This window comes from Lepidochelys olivacea (assembly GCF_965140295.1).
Source record: "Lepidochelys olivacea isolate rLepOli2 genome assembly, chromosome: 20".
NCBI classification, from domain to species: Eukaryota; Metazoa; Chordata; order Testudines; family Cheloniidae; genus Lepidochelys; species Lepidochelys olivacea.
Window position 1 is genome coordinate 20,300,525 of NC_140430.1, and position 13,734 is coordinate 20,314,258.

General features: G+C 68.7%; 1 protein-coding gene across 7 annotated transcripts in view; it reads left to right on the top strand.

The window, feature by feature from the left end:
• Positions 1–13,734, top strand: part of DOCK6 (dedicator of cytokinesis 6) — a 57,022-nt gene that overhangs the window by 24,154 nt on the left and 19,134 nt on the right. For 5 of the 7 annotated variants that reach the window (XM_084610424.1, XM_084610426.1, XM_084610425.1 and 2 more), the window contains exons 15-26: positions 2,519–2,636; positions 3,418–3,488; positions 4,008–4,146; positions 4,798–4,899; positions 5,375–5,461; positions 6,117–6,348; positions 8,323–8,484; positions 8,926–9,101; positions 9,479–9,583; positions 9,886–9,972; positions 11,412–11,507; positions 11,818–11,958. In XM_084610424.1, coding sequence (XP_084466550.1) covers positions 2,519–2,636; positions 3,418–3,488; positions 4,008–4,146; positions 4,798–4,899; positions 5,375–5,461; positions 6,117–6,348; positions 8,323–8,484; positions 8,926–9,101; positions 9,479–9,583; positions 9,886–9,972; positions 11,412–11,507; positions 11,818–11,958 — 1,516 coding nt within the window. The remainder of the gene's footprint in view (positions 1–2,518; positions 2,637–3,417; positions 3,489–4,007; positions 4,147–4,797; positions 4,900–5,374; positions 5,462–6,116; positions 6,349–8,322; positions 8,485–8,925; positions 9,102–9,478; positions 9,584–9,885; positions 9,973–11,411; positions 11,508–11,817; positions 11,959–13,734) is intronic. The other 2 variants (XM_084610422.1, XM_084610423.1) reach the window with 2 other exon arrangements.

The window sequence follows — 13,734 nt, forward strand, 5'->3', positions numbered from 1 at the left end:
GTGTTAGCCCTCTGCCCCTCCCCGCGGGCTGCCTGCCCCGCATCTCCCCCGAGCTGGGGGCCCAGCAGCCCTGGGGATCAGCGCGCCCCCCCAACTGTTGGGGCCCAACGGATCATAGGGGCCGGATCCCAGCCGGGGTTGGTCGGCATTGCTCCTCGGGGGCCGTTGGGGCCAGATCCCAGCTGGGGTCACTCCACTCCCCTTGACGGGCCGTGCCGATCCCCGCCAGGCGAGGTCTGAGCCCGCCGTTCAGCGCTCCCCCTGCGGCGGAGGCCGGGCCAGGGCTGGGTTCAGGGGTGTCTGACACCTGGGGTCAGTGCAGCATCTGGAGCTGGGAATTCCCAGGGCCCAGGCCTGTAAGGACCCCAGCGCGCGTGCACGTTACCTTGAGAGCAGCCAGCTCCCTGCCCCCATCCCGGGGGTCCCTCCTCGCCAGACCGGCCAGCGTGTCGTCCAGCTCCCTCACCCGCTCTGCCAGCAGGAGGTGCCCGGCTAGCATTGCCCGGAAGGCCTGGGCCGTGCTCTGGGTCTGCAGCCGCAGGGCTGTCTCCTCAGCCTGGCCGGGGGGGGAGAGCAGAGAGCTGTTGGGCCGCTGAGCTGGGCCTGGGGGTACTGCAAGGGGGGAGAGCAGCAAAAGTATCCTGCCCTGTGCCTCAGTTTCCGCATCCAGGGCTGGTAATCCTGCCCCATCCTTGGGGCTGTGGGACTGAGGCCAGGGGCTGGGTGAGCCCTCAGATGGGCAGGTGAAGTGGGAGACCCAGAGACTTGGGGGTTAATAGACACCTGGCCCCAGCCGGGGAGGCACCCCCAAATCCTCTTAGCCCCAGGGCCAGGGTCCAGCGACCTCGTCCTCCTCCCCGCCTGGCCTCCTGCAGGCTTTGCAGACTCTAAACCGTCACCCTCTGCTGTGCAGCTGGGGAAACTGAGGCACAGATGTGACCCGCAACTTGAAACCTTGAGCAAGTGCCAGAGCCAGGAATAAAACCCAGGAGTCCTGGCTCCCAACCCCCCTCCCCTACTTCCCCCGTGCTCCCCAGGTGGGTACCTTGAGCCCCTCCACTGCCCCGCGCAGCTCCCCCACTGCCTGCCGGGCCTGGCGCGCCTGGTGCTGCAGGGCCCCCAGCAGGTGTTGGCAGCGCCCGACCCGGCGCCCGGCCTGCTCCAGCCGCTGCCCCGTGGTGCCATAGGTCTCATGCAGCGCCTGGCTGAACTGCAGCACCCCATAGACCAGGATGTCCACCTCCTCCTGCGGGGCCCCCCCTGGGGCGGGCAGGGCTGCGCCAGGATGCAGCAGGGCCAGCAGCAGCACCAGGCTCAGCATTGCCCAGCACCTGGCGCCGGAGGGTAGGAGGCGGCCTTATGTGGGCCTGGGGACAGGGGGTGGGGTGGGGCAGGGCATTGGGTGTCTGGTGAGCGTCTCCTCCCCGCCCCCGGGGCTCCGGTGCCAGCAGACTTTGGCAGCTGGCGTGGGTCCAGCGCCCTGTCCTGATGGCTGCCCTGGGGCATGGAGCCCCTGGCCGGGGCAGGGCAGTTGCGAAAGGGGGTTGCGTCAGAGGTGGGCAGCGAGGGGTTAATAGCAGAGCTGGCAAGGGCTCCTCAAAGCTCCCTGCCGCCAGCGCGGGCTGGGGGGGGCGCGGGACAGAGCCCCAGCAGGCAACCATAGAGCTCCTGACCCCCCCAACCACTAGATCCCGCTCCCCGCGCAGAGCCGGGGAGAGAACCCAGGAGTCCTGGTTCCCAGCCCTGCCCCTCTAACCACTAGACCCCGCTCCCCTCCCAGAGCTGGGGAGAGAACCCAGGAGTCCTGGTTCCCAGCCCTGCCCCTCTAACCACTAGACCCCGCTCCCCTCCCAGAGCTGGGGAGAGAACCCAGGAGTCCTGGTTCCCAGCCCTGCCCCTCTAACCACTAGATCCTGCTCCCCTCCCAGACTGGGGAGAGAACCCAGGAGTCCTGGTTCCCAGCCCTGCCCCTCTAACCACTAGATCCTGCTCCCCTCCCAGACTGGGGTTCCAGCTGAGACAGGAGCTGGGGCAGTCCTGTGCAGGGCAGCAGGGGGATGACACCAAATCTCAAACCAAATCCTTCCCCAAATCCTCCCCCGCCTTTCATCCCCCTCCCCCGCACTCCTGGCTCCCTTCTGCCCACTGGCTCTTTGCCTGCCCAGCTGCGTGGCCGCCCCAGAGCGGCCTCGTGGTCAGTCCCATCAGGGTCACTGGCGGGCAGCCATGTGCAGGCGGGGATCAGGCAGGGGCTGGGGCGGGCAGGAGGCACCACTGCCCAGCCGGGGGGGAGGAAGGCAGGGCAGCACCACCTAGGAGCTAGGATGCCTGGGTTCTCTCCTCTGCCTTGGCACCAAGCTCCTTCCCCCCTCCGTGCCTCAGTTTCCCTCCCTGCAATGGGGCCGCTGCTCTGCCCCGCAGGCCTCTGGGGGGCAGGACCCCGCCTGCAGGCTGCAGCTGTGTGAATGGGTGTTGCTGGGCCCCGCTGACCCCTTGCATGTCTCTCCTGCCCTCCCAGGAACCTGCTCTACGTCTATCCCCACAGTCTGAACTTCAGCAGCCGCCAGGGCTCGGTGCGCAACATCGCCGTGAAGGTGCAGTTCATGGCGGGCGAGGACCCCAGCCAGGCCCTGCCGGTGAGTGCTGGCCTCAGCCCAGAGCTCCCCGGTCCCACCCGCCCGGGAGCGACAGCCGGCAGGGGCACCCAGCTTCTTCCGCCCCAGGGCACAGCCAGGGCACCTGTGCCGATGGCCCGTTCGGGGGGCAGCAGAAATGGACCCGAGAAAGGGGTGAAGCCGAGATGGGTCTGTCCCCGCCCGCTGAGAGTGGGCACCGCCCCTCCCTGCTTGCAGCCCAGAAGCAGAGTCCGGCCGAGCAAGAGGCTGGGGGGCCCTGGCCCTACACCAAAGCGCCATCCCAGGGGCGGAAGGGATGGGGTACCCTGGGGGTGCTGGGCCCGTGGGGGCGATAGGCTCTGGCTCTCCTCAGGGCGTCACTGAGCCGCAGCCTCCAGCCCGTCTCGGGATTTCAGGGGCCTGGCTGGAGAGTTTTGCCTCCTTGGGGCTGCCAAGCCTGACACACCCCAAAAACGCCCAGGCTTCAGGGGAGCCACAGGTTGCCTGCAAACCCAGGGCCCTTCGAGGCACCTCACGTCAGCCCCGAGATCAGGTGGGGGCCCCCCAGCTCTGCGATGTTAATAGGGGGCACCCAAAGCTTCCAGCCAAAGGTTGAACTCTCTCCAGGAGCCCAGGGAAGTTAAACCCATGCCTGGTGCCTGAACCCCCTCGTCAGCACTGTCCCTCTCCCATCTCTTGCCGTCGTGTTGTTCTGTGGCCATCCCGCCTGTCTTCCCCAGGCCAGGGGTGGCCGCAGTTCAGCCCCCCCTCACCTGGTGTCACCTCATTTCTCTTTCACCAGGTGATATTTGGCAAGTCGAGCTGCAGCGAGTTTATGAGGGAGGCCTACACGGCCGTGGTGTATCACAACAGGTGAGCGCTGCCCACCCAGCTGTCGAGGCCTGCGGGGGCCTATTTCAGTAAATACGGTAACCCACCTAGGGGTGTCGGGGGGGGGGGTACTAAGCTGGATTTGGGGAGGCTATTTCAGTTAATACGGTAACCCGCCTAGGGGTGTCTGGGTGGGGGCTGCTAAGCTGGATGGGGGGGCTATTTCAGTTAATACGGTAACCCGTCTAGGGGTGTCTGCGTGGGGGGTGCTAAGCTGGATGGGGGGTGCTATTTCAGTTAATACAGTAACCCGTCTAGGGGTGTCTGGGTGGGGGGTGCTAAACTGGATGGGGGGGCTGTTTCAGTTAATATGGTAACCCGTCTAGGGGTGTTTAGGTTGAGGGGGGCGCTGGGCCAGGCCGGTCTCTGCCGTGGGCCGAGGCCCAGGGCAGCCCCCCAGCCTGGAGATCGGGGGGAGGGGGTTCAGTGCCTGAGCGTGGGGATCGGGGGGTGCCCCGCGCGGACGGCTTGGGGCCCTCACTGCTTGCTGGCACCCCCCAGGTGCCCCGAGTTCTACGAGGAGTTCAAGCTGCGGATCCCGCCCGCCCTGACGGACAATCACCACCTGCTCTTCACCTTCTACCACGTCAGCTGCCAGCCGAAGCAGAACACGCCGCTGGAGACTCCCGTCGGCTACACGGTCCGCCTGGCCCCAGGGTCCTCCTCCCTGCCCCCCGGAACCTCCCCAGGCCCTCGGACCCCCAAATCCCTGCCCCCTGGGAACCTCCCCCACCCCTGGTCCCCCTACAGGCCTGCGTCCCTGCCCCCCGGGAACCTCCCCAGGCCCTCGGACCCCCAAATCCCTGCCCCCTGGGAACCTCCCCCACCCCTGGTCCCCCTGCAGGCCTGCGTCCCTGCCCCCCGGGAACCTCCCCAGGCCCTCGGACCCCCCAATCCCTGCCCCCTGGGAACCTCCACCACCCCTGGTCCCCCTGCAGGCCCGCGTCCCTGCCTCCCGGGAACCTCCCCAGGGCCTCAAACCCCCAAATCCCTGCCCCTGGCAACTTTCCCCACCCCTGGTCCCCCTGCAGGCCCGCATCCCTGCCCCCCGGGAGCCTTCCCAGGGCTTCGGACCCCCAAATCCCTGCCCTCGGGAACCTTCCCAGGGCCTTGGACCCCCAAGTCCCTGCCCCCTGGGAACCTCCCTAGCCCTGAGGCCCCCCCTGTCTTGTGTCCCTGCCCTGGGAACCTCCCTGGCTGCTCGGACCCCCCGCCCTGTGTCTGGGTCCCCCAGGAACCTCACCACCCCATGGCCCAGTCCCCTGGGCTCATCCCCACTCTCTCCCGCCAGTGGATCCCGCTGCTGCAGCACGGCCGTCTGCGGACGGGGCCCCTCTGCCTGCCCGTGTCGGTGGAGAAGCCCCCGCCCAGCTACTCCGTGCTCACCCCTGACGTAAGTAGGCACAGTGGCTCCGTGGCAGCCCTGGGCCGGCTGGACCCAGTGTTCCGGCCCCTGGCCCAAGGGGGCGCCGGTCGCCTCGGGCTGGGCTCTGGGAGGTGCGTGTCCAGGCCAGCAGACCCAGTCTGGACCTCGCAGGGCCCTGCTGGGACCTCCTCACACCCAGCACCCTCGCCCAGTGAGGCCGGGGTGGGGGAGTCAGCCCCCTTTGAGACGGGGCTAAGCAGGGCCGGGCGGGGGTGTCCTTCCTTCGGGCACTACCTGCCCTGCAGCTGGCAGGGAAACTGAGTCACGGGGGCGGGGTCAGATCCCAAGAGGGAGCGCTGCCGTGCCCTCTGCCCATGGGGATGGGGTGGGAGCGGGTGCAGGGGCCGGGCCCCGGGTAGGGGCAGGTGTGGGGGCTGGGGGAGGGAGTGGGGCCAGGAGCAGTCAGGGGCTGGGGCCCACGGCTCTCCCTCCCCGCCGGCAGGTGCAGCTCCCCGGCATGAAGTGGGTCGATAACCACAAGGGGGTGTTTCACGTGGAGCTGCTGGCCGTGTCCTCGGTGCACACGCAGGTGAGGGGGGACTGGGGGGGCATCCTGGCTGACTGGAGCGGTGTGGTTCCCCAGCGGGGGTGGGGGGAACGGGGGGGTGCTGGAACTGGGATCCCCGGGGGATGGGGGAGGTTGGGGGTGCTCTGTAAGGCTTCCCAGTGGGGTGGGGAGGTACGGGGGATGGGGGTCGAGGCTCCAGGGCACCGTGTCTAGTTCCTGCGTGTTGGGCGCTTTGCCCAGCTGCGCTGGGTCCCCGGGGGCCTGGCTGAGGATCTGGGCCCTGCCCCTCGTCCTCATGCGCCATCTGTCTCTGGGGCTGGGATTGGGGCCTGCGCCCCCTGGCTCCAGACCCGCCGCCCCAGCTCTTGGCCACCACGCGCCTGCTGGCACCAGTCCCAGCCCCCCTCTGCCAACGTACCCAGCCTCCCTGTGCCCGATGGGTCTGATCCCCCTGTGCCCGCACTACGTACCCACTGGGGTGCCCCGTGGGGAGCTAGAGCCTGGCGTTGGGGGCCAGGACTCCTGGGTCCATTTCCCAGGTCGTTGGTCCCCCCCCCCTGCACTGGGGGGCACTAGTGCAAGAGGGCGGATCGGCGCCAGCCAGTGCTGGGAGATCCCAGGAGGCAGGAGCTGGGGCTGCCCCCCCCCGATGCCACTTGCCCCTGTCCCCCGGCAGGACCCCGCCCTGGATAAGTTCTTCACTCTGGGCCACGTGCTGGAGGAGAGCAACTTCCCGGTGCGCCTGCGGGACGCCCTGCTGACCGAGAGCAGCGTGGAGGGGGAGCTGCGGGCCAGCGTGGCGGGGCTGCGGGGGGCCGGCCTGGGGCCACTGCTGGCCCACTGCCACCAGGTCCTGGACAAGCTGCTGCTGCTCATCGCCCGGCCGCCCGTCATCGGGGGCCAGATCGGTGAGTGCCCGGCCACCCCGCGGGGACCTCGCCCTGTGATCGGGGGGAGCCCGGCCCCCACGGCCACCCCGCGGGGACCTCGTCCTGTGATCAGGGGTGCCCGGCCCCCCCGCCACCCCACAGGGACCTCGTCCTGTGATCGGGGGGAGCCCGGCCACCCCGCGGGGACCTCGCCCTGTGATCGGGGGGAGCCCGGCCCCCCCGCCACCCCGCGGGGACCTCGCCCTGTGATCGGGGGGTGCCCGGCCCCCCCGCCACCCCGCGGGGACCTCGCCCTGTGATCGGGGGGTGCCCGGCCCCCCCGCCACCCCGCGGGGACCTCGCCCTGTGATCGGGGGTGCCCGGCCCCCCACGCCACCCCACGGGGACCTCGCCCTGTGATCGGGGGTGCCCGGCCCCCACGCCACCCCGCGGGGACCTCGCCCTGTGATCGGGGGGAGCCCGGCCCCCCCGCCACCCCGCGGGGACCTCGCCCTGTGATCGGGGGGAGCCCGGCCCCCCCGCCACCCTGCGGGGACCTCGCCCTGTGATCGGGGGGAGCCCGGCCCCCCCGCCACCCTGCAGGGACCTCGCCCTGTGATTGGGGGGTGCCCGGCCCCCACGCCCCCCCGCGGGGACCTCGCCCTGTGATCGGGGGGAGCCCGGCCCCCCCGCGGGGACCTCGCCCTGTGATCAGGGGGTGCCCGGCCCCCCCGCCACCCCGCGGGGACCTCACCCTGTGATCGGGGGGTGCCCGGCCCCCCCGCCACCCCACAGGGACCTCGCCCTGTGATCGGGGGTGCCCGGCCCCCCCGCCACCCCACAGGGACCTCGTCCTGTGATCGGGGGGAGCCCGGCCCCCCCGCGGGGACCTCGCCCTGTGATCGGGGGGAGCCCGGCCCCCCCGCGGGGACCTCGCCCTGTGATCGGGGGGAGCCCGGCCCCCCCGCCACCCCGCGGGGACCTCGCCCTGTGATCGGGGGGAGCCCGGCCCCCCCGCCACCCCGCGGGGACCTCGCCCTGTGATCGGGGGGTGCCCGGCCCCCCCGCCACCCCACGGGGACCTCGTCCTGTGATCGGGGGTGCCCGGCCCCCACACCACCCCGCGGGGACCTCGTCATGTGATCGGGGGGAGCCCGGCCACCCTGCGGGGACCTCGCCCTGTGATCGGGGGGAGCCCGGCCACCCTGCGGGGACCTCGCCCTGTGATCGGGGGGAGCCCGGCCCCCCCGCGGGGACCTCGCCCTGTGATCGGGGGGAGCCCGGCCCCCCCGCGGGGACCTCGCCCTGTGATCGGGGGGAGCCCGGCCCCCCCGCGGGGACCTCGCCCTGTGATTGGGGGGGTGCCTGCCTCTCCCCCACCTGGGGTTCTCGGCGCCTGATCACCGGAGTACCTAGTGCTGCCCCCCACGGGGACCTCGCCCCCTGATCGCCGGATTACCTGGCCTCTCTTCCCCCCACCCGCCCCGCGAGGATCTCGGCCCCTGAGTGTGGCCAGAGCAGCAAGTTGCAGGCTTAACAGGGTCTGGAAAAAGGGAATGGGGGGTCTGTCGTTTTCTGCCGATCGAATTCTGCCCCCCCACCTCTGCTCCTCCTGGGGACTCGCTCACCCCCTTTCCAGGCCTGGGGGGGCAGCACTGGGGTCCCCTCCCCCTTCCCAGGCTAGGTGCTAGGCTAGGGAAGACTGCCAATCAGGGGGGGCTTTTTACACAGTCAATTTCCCAGTTGTGACCCGGGGCACGTGTCAGAGCCCCCGCCCCAGGGGAGCCTTAGCCCTGCTGTCCTAAAGGGGAAACTGAGGCACCGGGAGGGGCAGTGGCTTGCCTGTGATCGGCCAGAGGCAGAGCCAAGGACTCCCGCGTGCCAGGGCAGGGCTCCCCCCACTGGGCCAGGACCGATGGGGACCTGCTTCCATGCCCCAGGGAGAGGAACCCAGGAGTCCTGGGGCCCAGCCCTGCCCTGGCTCACCCCCGCCTGCTTCGCGTCTTCCCTCAGTCAACCTGGGCCGCGCCGCCTTCGAGGCCATGGCCGTCATGGTGAACCAGATCCACCAGGGCCTGGAGGCCAGCCAGGGCCAGCATGGCCACAACCCGCTGCTGGCCGCCTACATCCACTTCGCCTTCCGCCTGCCCGCCGAGCCACCGGCCCCGGGGAGCGGTGAGCTGAGGGGGGGGGGCAGAGCCCCCGGGGGCTCCTCGGCTGGGGGAGCTCCGGGAAGCCGGCCCCTTAACATCCATGGGGCTGTGAGTTCTGGGGGGGGCGGGGCGGCTGCTGGGGACCAGTTGTCAGGGGTGTGGGGGAGGCAGGGGCTGCTTCTGGGGAGGGGTGGGTGGGAGGAGTCCAGTGGGGAGAGGAGGGCTGCTCCCAGGGGGGTGGGGAGGGGGTCTGATCCCAGGAGGGGATCCTTGGGAATGGGGACAGAGTCGGGGAGGGGAACTGGGCTGAGATGCAGGAATCCTGGGTTCTCTCCCCAGCCTTGGGAGGGGAGTGGGGTGTGATGGTTAGAGCAGGGGGCTGGGAGCCAGGACTCCTGGGTTCTCCAAGGGGGTTAAATGCCTCCCCCCGCCGTTGACTCCCCCCCGGGTGTGTTTGTTCCAGAGGCCGGGACGCCGCCCCATGGGGCTGCCATCCAGTGCGCCACCCTGTCCCGTGCCTCCGGCCGCCCTGCCAGCCTCAACCTGTCGCGCTCCAAGAGCATCAGCAACAGCAACCCCGACCTGGCCACCGCGCCCGGCTCCCCCGACGACGAGGTGCAGAAGATCCTGGGCAGCAAAGTAAGGCCGGCGCTGGCTGCGCCCTGGGGAGGGGCGCCCGGGGCCCGCACCCCCGACCCCCTTCCCGGCTCTGCCGCTCCCCCGGGGCGCTCTGCACCCTCCGGGGTGGAATTGGCCCCCCTGGGTCGGCCCTTCCCCGCGGTCCGTGCAAGCCGCCGGTCGGGGCACGGCTCCCCCGTCCCCTGCCACCTTCCCCGCTTGGTGCTTTCGGGCTGGGGCTGCTCCGGTGGTGGGTCGCTCTGGGAGGGGCCTTTCCTCCCGGTTCCCGTCTGCAATCCCGCTGGGGGTGGGCGGGGGTCCTGCTCTTGGCTCTGAATCCGCCCTCCCCCTGGTGACGGCTCTCGCTGCTCTCTTCTCTCCCGGCGGCCGCGGTGCAGGGGATCGACCGCTCGCACTCCTGGGTGAACTCGGCCTACGCCCCCGGCGGGCCCAAGGCCGTGCTCCGCCGGAACCCGCCCAGCTCCAGCGCCGACCTCAAACAGGTGCCCCTTCCCCTTCTCCGCTTCGCTTCGCTTGCCAGCCGCGCCGGGCCCCTGCCGGGCCCCCGGCCCGCCCGCCGGGCCCCCGGCCCGCCCAGCGCTGACCCCTGCTGGTGGGGAGCGAGGCCTGCGGCGCCTCTTCGCTGTCCCTCGGCACCTCCGCCCGGGGTGGGCGGGTAGATCCGGAGCAGACCCCGCATGGGGCACGGGGTGGGGGGGGCTCATCCATCACGTCTCTCCTCTGCTCCATCCTCTTGTTCCATTAACTCCTCTCCTCCATCGTCGCGGCCCCCCGCACCCCGCAGGCCTGCGAGCGAAGCTCCAACCGCCTCTCCTCCTTCCTGGAGCGCCCCTCCGCGCCTGCCGCCCCCACCAGGCCGACCGCCAAGAAGGTAGAGGGGGCGGGAGGGCGGCCCAGCAAAAATCGGGAGGCGGGGGGATGGTTCTTGCTCACTACAGCTGATCCTCAGGCTCACCCCACCCACCCCCCGCATCCACCCATGGGACAGAGGAGACCCGGGGTGGGGGTGGGGTCTCATGATCAAAGCCCAAGGCTGGGAGCCCGGACGCCTGGGTTCTGTCCCCCACGCTGGGAGGGGAGTGGGAGCTAGTGGGGGGGCTGGGAGCCAGGACTCCTGGGTTCCATCCCTGGCTCTAGGAGCAGGAAGTGAGGTAATGGCTAAAGTTGGAGCCCTGGGAGTCCGGTCCTCTGCCCCCAGCCTTGCCACTGACATCCTGTGTGGCCTGGGGTAGGTCATGTCCCTTTTCTGTGCCTCAGTTTCCCCACTGATAACGCTTAGCCTCACTGGGGTGACAGGAGGCCGAGTTAACGAACCCCAGGAAAGTGCTTGGAGCCCTGCCCTGGAGAGTCCCAGTGTGTCGTTAGAGCGTTGAATCGGTCCTGGGCTGTGATCCCGCCCACGCCCGACGCATTATTCAGAATCCTCTCGCTCCAAAATCGTTCCGTGCCCCGGGTCCCCCGGCCGGACAGAGAGAGAATCCGGGTCGGGGGGAGACGTCTCCTTTCAGACAGGTTCCATCTATCACCCCCCAGCTAAAATCTCCTGTCTCTGTTACTCTCCATCCATCTTCTGCCCTGCGCCCCATCACCATCCACCCCTCCTCTGCCATGTCTGCGTGAGCCGCCTTCCACCTCAGCCCCTCGCCGGCTTCCTCGCCGGTGTGCCCAGGGAGCGCCCGGCTGGGCCGCTTTCCCCTCCAGGTTCGCAGCCTCGGGCCGGCGGGGAGGTGCAGCCACCGGGTCCCGCAGCCGAGGGCAGGCCCGGCGCCCAGTGGTAGCCGTGAGCTAACAGAGGGGCCCAGTGTGTTTCGGGGGGAGACACGCTGCAGACCAGCCGTAGGCCGTAAGGAATTCCGGCAGGGCCGTGCTGGGGCCAGACGAACCCAGGGTCTGTCCCCGCCCTGGGCGCCTCTCCGGAGCGTTTCCGCTGCTCGGCCCCCCAGGCAAGCATCGGTGGGGAGCGCGGTACCGTTCCCAGGCCAGGAGGACTGCCCGAGCCAGGCCTGGCGCGTGCCAGCGGGGCTGGACCCACGTAGCTGAGTCTCCCTGCGCCTCGGTTCCCCACCTGTGCCGAGGGGTCAGAACCTGGCCTGGCCACGGGGGAGGCGGGGCGCGGTTGTGTGGACTGGGGAGCAGGAAGGGTGATGGGGGCTGGCGTAAATCAGTGTAAATTCCTGCTGGGGCCAGGCCTCAGAGCAGTGGGAGAGGGGGAAGACACTTGATGCCCCAGCCCGGGAGGAGATGAGCTCCCCCCCCATGTTACCCCCTTGGTGCTGCCCCCCCCCGTTAACCACCCGTCCCTCTGCCCAGCTGCTGCACGAGGAGCTGGCCCTGCAGTGGGTGGTGAGCACCAGCGCCGTGCGCGAGGCCGTGATACGCCAGGCCTGGTTCTTCTTCCGGCTGCTGGTGAGTGCCCGGGAGGGGCCCCTCCCTCAGCCCCCTTGGCCCTGGCAGCCCCCCTAGTGTCCGGGCTCCCCCAGCATTAGCCCCGTCTCCGTCCCCGCTCCGTGCATCCGCCTTGGCCTGGCAGCCCCCCAGCACCGTCCCTGGGCTCATGGGGCGGGGGAGGGAGGCTCCAGGCTGCGGTTCCGGCAGCAGGTGGCTGCCGTCCCCCGGCGGGGGGTTCCTTGGTCCCCACGGCTCCTGCCCCCGCTGCAGCTCCCCCTCCCCCCGGTGGCCCCCGCCTGTGCCCAGCGCTGATGGCTCTCGCCCGCAGGGGAAGAGCATGGCCCTGCATCTGCACCAGGCCGAGAAGCTGGAGGCCCCGCGCCGGGAGCGCTTCCCCAGCCGCTTCGTGGACGACATCGCCGCCCTGGTGGGCGCCGTCAGCATCGAGATCGCCACCCGCTACCAGAAGGTCGGTGCCCCCACCTGCCCCCCTGCCCCCCCCGCCCCTCTTCCCATTAAGCTGTCCCCCCATTGTCATCTGTCCATCTAGGTATCCAGCCAGCCCCCCGTAACCCACCCGTGTGTCCCTCCCTCCATCCCCAGCCTGTCCGGCCCCACACTGTCCGTCCATCCATCCCCTATTCCCCCCACCCCCGGCCAGCCCCCCTGTTCTCCATCCGCTCCTCCTGTCTGCCCCTCCCTCCACCTGCCCTTGCTGGCCCCCAGCCCGGCCTCCTTTCTCACCCCACCCATTGCTCCTGGACAGCTTGGAGTCCCGTGTCCCTGGGGGTCTGTCACGGGGTGTCACGGAGTCCCCGGGCGAAGCTCTGGAACTGCTCCCCGTGAAGCCAGTCAGGACTCTGGGGAGTCTCCTCTCTGGGAGCAGACTGTCTGCAGGACACACAGCTCACCCGGCTCCCACCTTCCTGGGTCTGACCTCGGAGCATTCAGCCTCCTCTGCCCCTCCGTGCGCTTCCCACAGCCAGTCCGCTCAGGCGGGCTCCTGGGGAAGCCGGAGGGTCCTGCCCCCCAACTCCGCAGTCAGACGTGACTCTCAGCCAGCCAGTAAAACAGAAGGTTTATTAAACGACAGGAACATGGTCTAAACCAGAGCTTGTAGGTGCAGAGAACAGGACCCCTCAGCTGGGTCCATTCTGGGGGGCAGTGAGCCAGACAACCACGTCTGCCCTTCGCTCCATGTCCCCAGCCAGCCCCAAAATGAAACTCCCTCCAGCCCCTCCTCCCCTGGGCTTTGTTCCTTTCCCCGGGCCAGGAGGTCACCGGATTCCTTTGTTCTCCAACCCTTTAGCTCTCACCTTGCAGGGGGGAAGGGCCCAGGCCATCAGTGGCCAGGAAACAGGGTGTCGGCCATTGTCTGTGTCCAGGTTTCAGAGTAACAGCCGTGTTAGTCTGTATTCGCAAAAAGAAAAGGAGGACTTGTGGCACCTTAGAGACTAACCAATTTATTTGAGCATGAGCTTTCGTGAGCTACAGCTCACTTCATCGGATGCATACCGTGGAAACTGCAGCAGACATTATATACACACAGAGATCATGAAACAATACCTCCTCCCACCCCACTGTCCTGCTGGTAATAGCTTATCCAGCAGGAGAGTGAGTTTGTGTGTGTGTCTGTGTCCCCGGGAAAAAGGGGGGTGGGGGTGAGAGAACCTGGATTTGTGCTGGACATGGCCCACCTTGATTACCATGCACATTGTAGGGAGAGTGGTCACTTTGGATGGGCTATTACCAGCAGGAGAATGAGTTTGTGTGTGGGGGGGTGGAGGGTGAGAAAACCTGGATTTGTGCTGGAAATGGCCCAACTTGATGATCACTTTAGATAAGCTATTACCAGCAGGACAGTGGGGTGGGAGGAGGTATTGTTTCATGATCTCTGTGTGTATATAATGTCTGCTGCAGTTTCCACGGTATGCATCCGATGAAGTGAGCTGTAGCTCACGAAAGCTCATGCTCAAATAAATTGGTTAGTCTCTAAGGTGCCACAAGTCCTCCTTTTCTTTCTCTGTGTCCAGACCCCTGCACACACCTGCCCTCTAGGGCTCTGCAATGATCATACACCCTTACCCCACCACCTAGATACTTAAGAACTGCATAGGGGAAACTGAGGCACCCCCACAATATTCAGAGGAAACATTAAGAATAGTCCCACTTCGTCACACGGGGTCCCCGGGCGATGCTCTGGAACTGCTCCCCACGAAGCCAGGCAGGACTCTGGGGAAGTCTC